The 11516-nt window shown below is 40.9% G+C and overlaps 1 protein-coding gene across 1 annotated transcript in view; it reads right to left on the bottom strand.

Annotated features, from left to right (window-relative positions):
* The window catches only part of LOC140153581 (tetratricopeptide repeat protein 13-like), a 106448-nt gene that overhangs the window by 19487 nt on the left and 75445 nt on the right, over nt 1–11516 (bottom strand). The window contains exon 12 of the mRNA XM_072176362.1: nt 1071–1334. Within this exon, the coding sequence (XP_072032463.1) occupies nt 1071–1334 (264 nt within the window). The remainder of the gene's footprint in view (nt 1–1070; nt 1335–11516) is intronic.

The following is an 11516-nucleotide window of genomic DNA, read 5'->3' on the forward strand; positions in this document are numbered from 1 at the left end:
GCCAAAAAAAAAAGTTGTTTGTTTGTCCTCCACCGCCCGCTCCTCAGATGAAGGCCTGACCAATATTTTTTTTTTTCTATTTTTTTTAAAAATAAAAATAAGTAAAATTCAATTTTTTTTCCAGATATGGAGTATCTCTGGACCTAGCTAGAGCTAAATGCTAAGATCTTTCATGGTTGAAAATAAAAAAAGCCCATTAAATCATTAAAAGACTATATGACATGAACACAAATTATAACTTTAACTGCATATTAAATAAACAAAATGTTGGTTTTTTTAAGTCACCATGAATGATTGTAGCATTTAGCTCTAGCAAGGTCCAGAAATACCCCAAATCCGAAAAAAAAAAAAAAAAAATCTGCCCGCCGCACATCCTCTTTCAAAGCTGTGGAGGACAAACAATTTTTTTTTTGCCTTAGTAAAGTACAGTCAGGGTTCCCACACCTTGAAGCCTTTAAAATACAAGGACTTTTCAAGGACTTTCAAGGTCCAAAAGGATGATTTTCAAGGACTTACCACAACACAAAAATCATGATGCGGCTCTCCATGCGGCACATATTAACGAAAGTGACAACTCCTCTGCACTCCCCAAATTTGGTCAAAATTATACTTTAGGTAAAATTCCAATTTTCAAGGACTTTCAAGGGGATACACACATGTGATTTTTCCCGGCAAAGTGGGGACATTTCCACACATGCATAGCGACATATCGAAGTCGCGGTTGGATAGTCCCAGATGAGCGTACACACAGGCATGTCCCCGATGTACACGTTTTACAAGTAGGGGTGTGTGTAGGGTGTGTGTGTGAAAAAGTCCATGGTTAGAAGGGTGGGGGTGTGTGTGCAAAACTACACAGTCGAAAACTCAACAAGAGGGTGTGTGACTGTTTGTAAACACCGGTAAACAAGGACACACATATGAGAAACCTCTGTACAACAGTGGATGCACATGAACCATGGATGTTCATGGTTTCTAGATGTCAAACGCTGTAAGAAAGCATCGAGTTACACCAAATGACCGCAGTTGGGGAGTACGCACTTGGATATGAAAACTTAATTCACCAATCTTACCTTCTCCATTTCACTGCAATATCAAACATTTCTCGCCAACCAAACTTTCTGCCATCGTTTAATCTATATGCCTTTCGTGACGTCCACACTTTTTGTAATGCCTGTGCAACTTCCACACTCGCTAATCCCATTGCAACATGCGCCCTCACACTAGGTAAGAATCCATCTGCGTCATATTGCATTAGAAAGCCTGTTGGGTAGGTTTTACAGAGGAGGGTTTGAGCATCTTCGCTGAGGTCATAGAAGGTTAGCATGTCTACATCACTGAAAATAGAAAACATTTTCATGTTAGTTCTGATAACAAGCAGGGCGACACAATGTCTTTACCTCTGGTCTGAAAAGGCCTATGTTTGATTCCCAGGAAGGACTTTCTCTGTGGAAACAGATACAAAGAACAACAGGATCATGAGAAGTGGAAGCCGTGTATCGAAAAATGCCATCACATCGTCCAAACTGCCTACCAGCTACAGGATAGAGTGAGACTGAGACTCTCTCCATCAGAACTGTAGGGCAGATGCAGTTGATGACAAACCTCTCACAGGCAGTTCCGATCAGGGTTCCTAACACCTGGCTGTTTGTATACGCTGCTCTGGGCATCATGAGAAAACATTGTCTAATGTCTAAACACTGAATGGTTCATCCAGGGTTCAATAAGAAATAACAATCAATCAATCCATAACAATTAGGTGAACTAAATCTAACAATAAAGTTGCTCCTTAATCCTAATCTCCCATCTTCCTCATCCAGTTATACCCGCATGCAGAGCATGCAGGGTATCTTCCCATCCTTATACCCGCATGCGAAGCATGGACGGGTATATTGTTATCCTGTAGTTATCTATGCCTGTGGAACAGGGCATAGATATTCTGCTTATGCTCTTTAGTCTTCTCCTTATCTATGCCTGTGCAACAGGGCATAGATATTCTGCTTATGCTCTTTAGTCTTCTCCTTATCTATGCCTGTGGAACAGGGCATAGATATTCTGCTTATGCTCTTTAGTCTTCTCCTTATCTATGCCTGTGCAACAGGGCATAGATATTCTGCTTATGCTCTTTAGTCTTCTCCTTTTTATATATGCCTGTGTAGCAGGGCATATATATTCTCCTTATGCTCTTTAGTCTTCTCCTTCTTCTTCTCCTTCTCACGCTTCATATTAACAGGGCTAGCTCCAAAACTACAAGGGCCCCAGGGCTCATGCTTGGCACACTTAATGGCCCCACCCCAAAGATGTGCCTTTCAGGGGTCAAGGTCATGTCAAGGTCATCTAAGTATATATTGTTGGATTGTCATCATATTTGGCGGATGTGATCACAATCGAATGCCGAAAAGGGTCAAGGTCATGTCAAGGTCATCCGAGTATAGTTTGTTGGATTATCATCAAACTTGGTGCATGAGATCACCATCGAGTGCCAATTATGGTCAAGGTCATGTCAAGGTCATCAGAGTAAAAATGGTTGGATTGTCATCAAACTTGGTTGATGAGATCACCATCGAGCACCAAAATTGGTCAAGGTCATATCAAGGTCATCCGAGTATAGATTATTGGATTGCCACCAAACTTGGTGCATGGGATCACCATCGAATGCCCAAAATGGTCAAGGTCATGTCAAGGTCATCAGAGTGAAGATTATTGGATTGCCACCAAACTTGGTGCATGGGATCGCCATCGAATGCCAAAAATGGTCAAGGTCAAGTCAAGGTCATCAGAGTAAAGATTATTAGATTGTAACCAAACTTGGTGAATGAGATCACCATCGAGCACCAATATTGGTTAAGGTCATATCAAGGTCATCCGAGTATAGATAGTTGGATTGTCACCAAATTTGGTCCATGGGATCACTATCGAGTGCCAATAATGGTCAAGGTCATGTCAAGGTCATTGGTGGTTAGGGTGGGAATCACAGGCATATATATTCGTGTTTGCTCAAACACAACAGTGCCATCTAGTCCTTCTTCTCCTTCTCCTTCTCCTCCTTCTCACCCTTCATATTAACAGGGCTATCTCCAAAACTACAAGGGCCCCATGGCTCATATTTGGCACACTTAATGGCCCTACCCCATAGATGTGCCTTTTGCCCATTTTGGCCCCATAGGTCAAGGTCACGGGCCCCAGGGGCCCAAATGTTAAAATACAAAACATGCAGTTTCTCTTCAATTAAAGCAGCCTCAGGGCCCTGAGTTTGTACACTGATAGCCCTTAGGCATAAGACATTCACTAATATGCATGAGCTCCATAGGTCATTTACTATGGGCCCCAGGGCCCCAAATGTCTAAATGTATCTAGGAATGTCACCATCTCTACGTAAAAGGTATAGATAGGATGTTAGCCTTGTGCTCATTGTGCTATTGCCAAGGATAATTAAATCAGGGTATGACAATAGCTGATTAGCATGTGTCCAATTAATTCTTATGTATATAGGTATTGTTATAAAGCTATTCCCAAGGGAGTATGTAAATTAAATGGAACAGCCCTTAAAGGGACACTCCGTTTTGGGATTAAAGGGGTATTCAGATGTTTTTTTTCATTTGATTTTGTTTTGTATGGAACATGTTTGTTGCATTATTTAAGGAGGAGCGCCCTCAAGCGTTTACACAGCAAATGCAATTAAAGGGGTATTATTTGATTTTTAATTAATTAATTTTTTTTAATTTTTTTTCGTTGGTATATTGATAGCCCTTTTAGAATATGGGGTGTCATGGTAGGTTAAGAGGTGAGGGGTGTTAGGGTGATGGAACAGCCATTAAAGGGACACTCCGTTTTGGGATTAAAGGGGTATTCAGATTTTTTGATTTTTTTTTTTTTTGATTTTTTTGTATGGAACATGTTTGTTGCATTATTTAAGGAGGAGCGCCCTCAAGCGTTTACACAGCAAATGCAATTAAAGGGGTATTATTTGATTTTTAATGAATTTATTTTGATTTTTTTCGTTAGTATATTGATAGCCCTTTTAGAATATGGGGTGTCATGGTAGGTTAAGGGGTGAGGGAGTGTTAGGGTGATGGAACAGCCATTAAAGGGACACTCCGTTTTGGAATTAAAGGGGTATTCAGATTTTTTGATTTTTTTTTTTTTTTGTATGGAACATGTTTGTTACATTATTTAAGGAGGAGTTACTCAAGCATTTACACAGCAAATGCAATTAAAGGGTATTATTTGATTTTTAATTAATTAATTAATTTTAATTTTTTTCGTTGGTATATTGATAGCCCTTATAGAATATGGGGTGTCATGGTAGGTTAAGGGGTGAGGGGTGTTAGGGTGATGGAACAGCCATTAAAGGGACACTCCGTTTTGGGATTAAAGGGTTTTTCCGATTTTTTTTTTTTTTTTTTTTTTAATTTTTTTTTGTATGGAACGTGTTTGTTGCATTATTTAAGGAGGAGCGCCTCAAGCATTTACACAGCAAATGCAATTAAAGGGTATTATTTCATTTTTAATTAATTAATTAATTTTAATTTTTTTCGTTGGTATATTGATAGCCCTTATAGAATATGGGGTGTCATGGTAGGTTAAGGGGTGAGGGGGTGTTAGGGTGATGGAACAGCCATTAAAGGGACACTCCGTTTTGGGATTAAAGGGGTATTCAGATTTTTTGATTTTTTTTTTCTGATTTTTTTTGTATGGAACATGTTTGTTGCATTATTTAAGGAGGAGCGCCCTCAAGCGTTTACACAGCAAATGCAATTAAAGGGTATTATTTGATTTTTAATTAATTAATTTTTTAAATTTTTTTTCGTTGGTATACTGATAGCCCTTTTAGAATATGGGGTGTCATGATGGATTAAGAGTGTCATGGTGGGTTGAGGGGGCTAGGGTGGGAAACACAGGCATAGATATTCGTGTTTGGTCAAACACAACTGTGCCATCTAGTTTTCCTTCTCCTTATCTATGCCTGTGCAACAGGGCATAGATATTCTGCTTATGCTCTTTAGTCTTCTCCTTTTCCTTATCTATGCCTGTGCAACAGGGCATAGATATTCTGCTTATGCTCTTTAGTCTTCTCCTTTTTATCTATGCCTGTGCAACAGGGCATAGATATTCTGCTTATGCTCTTTAGTCTTCTCCTTTTCCTTCTTCTTCTTCTTCTTCTCCTTCTCCTTCTCCTCCTTCTCACGCTTCATATTAACAGGGCTATCTCCAAAAGTACAAGGGCCCCAGGGCTCATATTTGGCACACTAAATGGCCCTACCCCATAGATGTGCCTTTTGCCCATTTTGGCCCCATAGGTCAAAGGTCACGGGCCCCAGGGGCCCAAATGTAAAAATACAAAGCATGCCGTTTCTCATCAAATAAAGCAGCCTCAGGGCTCTGAGTTGGTGCACTGATAGCCCCAGGAGTACTCTATATTTACATGTATACATGAGCCCCATATGTCATATATTAAGGGCCCCAGGGCCCCAAATGTTAAAAAAAGGGGCAATTAACAGTTTGACAAGGTTAGCTGTGAAACTACAAGGGCACTAGGGCTCATATGTGGCACACGTATGGGCCCGAACTTGTAGATATGCATTTTACCAATTATGGCCCCTTAAGGCTAGGGGCCCTGAGGCCCAAATGTTAAAACAAAGGGCCGGCCGTTTCTCAGCAAATAAAGTAGCTACAGGGCTCAGATTTGGTACACAGATAGGTTTTCAGTGTGGGGTGATGGAACAGCCATTAAAGGGACACTCCGTTTTGGGATTAAAGGGGTATTCAGATTCTTTGATTTTTTTTTTTTGATTTTTTTTGTATGGAACATGTTTGTTGCATTATTTAAGGAGGAGCGCCCTCAAGCGTTTACACAGCAAATGCAATTAAAGGGCTATTATTTGATTTTTAATTAATTAATTAATTTTAATTTTTTTGTTGGTATACTGATAGCCCTTTTAGAATATGGGGTGTCAGTGGGTGTTAGGGTGATGGAACAGCCATTAAAGGGACACTTCGTTTTGGGATTAAAGGGGTATTCAGATTTTTTGTTTTTTTTTTTTTTGATTTTTTTTGTATGGAACGTGTTTGTTGCATTATTTAAGGAGGAGCGCCCTCAAGCGTTTACACAGCAAATGCAATTAAAGGGCTATTATTTGATTTTTAATTAATTAATTAATTTTAATTTTTTTTTTTTTTGGTATACTGATAGCCCTTTTAGAATATGGGGTGTCAGTGGGTGTTAGGGTGATGGAACAGCCATTAAAGGGACACTCCGTTTTGGGATTAAAGGGGTATTCAGATTTTTTGATTTTTTTTTTGATTTTTTTTTGTATGGAACATGTTTGTTGCATTATTTAAGGAGGAGCGCCCTCAAGCGTTTACACAGCAAATGCAATTAAAGGGGTATTACTTGATTTTTAATTAATTTATTTATTTCAATTTTTTTCGTTGGTATACTGATAGCCCTTTTAGAACATGGGGTGTCATGATGGATTAAGAGTGTCATGGTGGGTTAAGGGGGGGTTAGGGTGGGAAACACAGGCATAGATATTCGTGTTTGGTCAAACACAACTGTGCCATCTAGTCCTTCTTCTTCTCCTTCTCCTTCTTACGCTTCATATTAACAGGGCTATCTCCAAAACTACAAGGGCCCCAGGGCTCATATTTGGCACACTTAATGGCCCTACCCCATAGATGTGCCTTTTGCCCATTTTGGGCCCATAGGTCAAAGGTCACGGGCCCCAGGGGCCCAAATGTAAAAATACAAAGCATGCCGTTTCTCATCAAATAAAGCAGCCTCAGGGCCCTGAGTTGGTGCACTGATAGCCCCAGGAGTACTCTATATTTACATGTATACGTGAGCCCCATATGTCATATATTATGGGCCCCAGGGCCCCAAATGTTAAAAAAGGGGCAACAGTTTGACAAGGTTAGCTGTGAAACTACAAGGGCACTAGGGCTCATATGTGGCACACGTATGGGCCCGAACTTGTAGATATGCATTTTACCAATTATGGCCCCAGATTTTTAAGGCTAGGGGCCCAGAGGCCCAAATGTTAAAACAAAGGGCCGGCCGCTTCTCAGCAAATAAAGTAGCTACAGGGCTCAGATTTGGTACACAGATAGGTTTTCAGTGTAGGGTGATGGAACAGCCATTAAAGGGACACTCTGTTTTGGGATTAAAGGGGTATTCAGATTTTTTGATTTTTTTTTTTTTAAATTTTTTTGTATGGAACATGTTTGTTGCATTATTTAAGGAGGAGCGCCCTCAAGCGTTTACACAGCAAATGCAATTAAAGGGCTATTATTTGATTTTTAATTAATTAATTAATTTTAATTTTTTTTGGTATACTGATAGCCCTTTTAGAATATGGGGTGTCAGTGGGTGTTAGGGTGATGGAACAGCCATTAAAGGGACACTCCGTTTTGGGATTAAAAGGGGTATTCAGATTTTTTGATTTTTTTTTTTTTTTTTTTTTTTTGATTTTTTTTTTTTGTATGGAACATGTTTGTTGCATTATTTAAGGTGGAGCGCCCTCAAGCGTTTACACAGCAAATGCAATTAAAGGGGTATTATTTGATTTTTAATTAATTTATTTATTTCAATTTTTTTCGTTGGTATACTGATAGCCCTTTTAGAACATGGGGTGTCATGATAGATTAAGAGTGTCATGGTGGGTTAAGGGGGTTAGGGTGGGAAACACAGGCATAGATATTCGTGTTTGGTCAAACACAACTGTGCCATCTAGTTATCTATGCCTGTGGAACAGGGCATAGATATTCTCCTTATGCTCTTTAGTCTTCTCCGTTTCCTTCTTCTCCTTTTCCTCCTTCTCACGCTTCATATTGACAGGGCTATCTCCCAAACTACAAGGACCCCAGGGCTCATATTTGGCACACTTATTGGCCCTACCCTGTAGATGTGCCTTTTGCCCATTTTGGCCCCATAGGTCAAAGGTCATGGGCCCCAGGGGCCCAAATGTAAAAATACAAAGCATGCCATTTCTCACCAAATAAAGTAGCCTCAGGGCCCTGAGTTGGTGCACTGATAGCCCCAGGGGTACTCTATATTTACAGGTATACATGAGCCCCATATGTCATATATTATGGGCCCCAGGGCCCCAAATGTTAAAATAAGGGGCAACAGGTTGACAAGTTTGGCTGTAAAACTACAAAAGCACTAGGGCTCATATGCGGCACTCGTATGGGCCCGAACTTGTAGATACGCATTTAGCCCATTTTGGCCCCAGATTTGTAAGGCTAGGGGCCCCAGAGGCCCAAATGTTAAAATAAAGGGCCGGCCGTTTTTCAGCAAATAAAGTAGCTACAGGGCTCAGATTTAGTACACTAATAGATCTTTAGCATTAAAATTGTTATATAAATATAAGAGCCCCATATGTTACAAAATATGGGCCCCAGGGCCCCAAAAGCTAAAACATAGGGCCGGCCGTTACTCAGTAAATAAAGCAGCTACAGTGCCCTAGGTTGGTATACTGATAGCCGTTTTAGCATTAAACATATTACGGGGTGTCAGGATGAGTTAAGAAAGTCATGGTGGGGTGGGGGGTAGGGTGGAAATCACAGGCATAGATATTCGTGTTTGATCAAACACAACAGTGCCATCTAGTTCTTCTTCTCCTCCTCACGCTTCATATTGACAGGGCTATCTCCAAAACTACAAGGGCCCCAGGGCTCATATTTGGCACACTTAGTGGCCCTACCCGTGAGATGTGCCTTTTGCCCATTTTGGCCCCATAGGTCTAAGGTCACGGGCCCCAGGGGCCCAAATGTAAAAATACAAAGCATGCCGCTTCTCATCAAATAAAGCAGCCTCAGGGCCCTGAGTTGGTGCACTGATAGCCCCAGGAGTACTCTATATATACATGTATACACGAGCCCCATATGTCATATATTATGGGCCCCAGGGCCCCAAATGTTAAAATAAGGGCAACAGATTGACAGGGTTAGCTGTAAAACTACAAGGGCACTATGGCTCATATGTGGCACATGTATGGGCCCGAACTTGTAGATATGCATTTTGGCCCCAGATCTTTAAGGCTAGGGGCCCCAGAGGCCCTAATGTTAAAACAAAGGGCCGGCCGTTTCTCAGCAAATAAAGTAGCTACAGCGCTCAGATTTGGTACACTAATTGATCATTAGCATTATATTGTTATATGAATATAAGAGCCCCATATGTCACATAATATGGGCCCCAGGGCCCCAAATCCTAAAACATAGGGCCGGCCGTTACTTGGTAAATAAAGCAGCTACAATGCTCTAGGTTGGTATACTGATAGCTGTTTCAGCATTAAACATATTACGGGGTGTCAGGGTGAGTTAAGAGTGTCATGGTGGTGGGGTGGTGAGGAGTTGGGGGTTAGGGTGGGAATCACAGGCATAGATATTCGTGTTTGATCAAACACAACAGTGCCATCTAGTTCTCCTTCTCCTTCTTCTCACGCTTCATATTAACAGGGCTATCTCCAAAACTACAAGGGCCCCATGGCTCATATTTGGCACACTTAATGGCCCTACCCCATAGATGTGCCTTTTGCCCATTTTGGCCCCATAGGTCAAAGGTCACGGGCCCCAGGGGCCCAAATGTAAAAATACAAACCACACCGTTTCTCATCAAATAAATCAGCCTCAGGGCCATGAGTTGGTGCACTGATAGCCCCTGGAGTACTCTATATTTACAGGTATACATGAATCCCATATGTCATATATTATGGGCCCCAGGGCCCCAAATGTTAAAATAAGGGGCAACAGATTGACAAGGTTAGCTGTAAAAACTGCAAGGGCACTAAGACTCATGTGTGGCACACGTATGGGCCCAAACTTGTAAATATGCATTTTGCCCATTTTGGCCCCATATATTTAACGCTAGGGGCCCTAGATGCCCAAATGTTAAAACAAAGGGCCGGTCGTTTCTCAGCAAATAAAGTAGCTACCAGGCTCAGATTTGGTACAATAATAGATCTTTAGCATTATATTTTTATATGAATATAAGAGCCCCATATGTCACATAATATGGGCCCCAGGGCCCCAATTGTTAAAACATAGGGCAGACCGTTACTCTGTTACTCAGTAAATAAAACAGCAACAATGCACCAGGTTGGTATACAGATAGCCGTTTTTTAGCATTAAACATATTACAGGGTGTCAGGGTGAGTTAAGAGTGCCGTGGTGGGTGGGGTTAGGGTGGGAATCACAGGCATAGATATTCGTGTTTGATCAAACACAACAGTGCCATCTAGTTATCTATGCCTGTGTAACAGGGCATAGATATTCTCCTTATGCTCTTTAGTCTTCTCCTTTTCCTTCTTCTTCTTCTTATCTATGCCTGTGCAACAGGGCATAGATATTCTGCTTATGCTCTTTAGTCATCTCCTTCTCCTTCTTCTTCTCCTTCTCACGCTTCATATTGACAGGGCTATCTCCAAAACTACAAGGGCCACAGGGCTCATATTTGGCACACATAGTGGCCCTACCCCGTAGATGTGCCTTTTGCCCATTTCGGCCCCATAGGTCAAAGGTCACGGGCCCCAGGGGCCCAAATGTAAAAATACAAAGCATGCCGTTTCTCATCAAATAAAGCAGCCACAGGGCCCTGAGTTGGTGCACTGATAGCCCCAGGAGTACTCTATATTTACATGTATACATGAGCCCCATATGTCATATATTATGGGCCCCAGGGCCCCAAATGTTAAAAAAAAGGTAACAGTTTGACAAGGTTAGCTGTGAAACTACAAGGGCACTAGCGCTCATATGTGGCACACATATGGGCCCAAACTTGTAGATATGAATTTGACCAATTAGGCCCCAGATTTGTAAGGCTAGGGGCCCAGAGGCCCAAATGTTAAAACAAAGGGCCGGCCGTTTCTCAGCAAATAAAGTAGCTACAGGGCTCAGATTTGGTACACAGATAGGTTTTCAGTATAGGGTGATGGAACAGCCATTAAAGGACACTCCGTTTTGGGATTAAAGGGGTATTCAGATTTTTGATTTTTTTTTTGATTTTTTTTTTTTGTATGGAACATGTTTGTTGCATTATTTAAGGAGGAGCGCCTCAAGCGTTTACACAGCAAATGCAATTAAAGGGCTATTATTTGATTTTTAATTAATTAATTAATTTTAATTTTTTTTGTTGGTATACTGATAGCCCTTTTAGAATATGGGGTGTCAGTGGGTGTTAGGGTGATGGAATAGCCATTAAAGGGACACTCCGTTTTGGGATTAAAGGGGTATTCAGATTTTTTTATTTTTTTTTTTAAATTTTTTTTTGTATGGAACATGTTTGTTGCATTATTTAAGGAGGAGCGCTCTCAAGCGTTTACACAGCAAATGCAATTAAAGGGGTATTATTTGATTTTTAATTAATTAATTTATTTCAATTTTTTTCGTTGGTATACTGATAGCCCTTTTAGAATATGGGGTGTCATGATGGATTAAGAGTGTCATGGTGGGTTAAGGGGGTTAGGGTGGGAAACACAGGCATAGATATTCGTGTTTGGTCAAACACAACTGTGCCATCT

The sequence above is a fragment of the Amphiura filiformis genome, chromosome 5, assembly GCF_039555335.1.
Source record: "Amphiura filiformis chromosome 5, Afil_fr2py, whole genome shotgun sequence".
NCBI lineage: Eukaryota > Metazoa > Echinodermata > Ophiuroidea > Amphilepidida > Amphiuridae > Amphiura > Amphiura filiformis.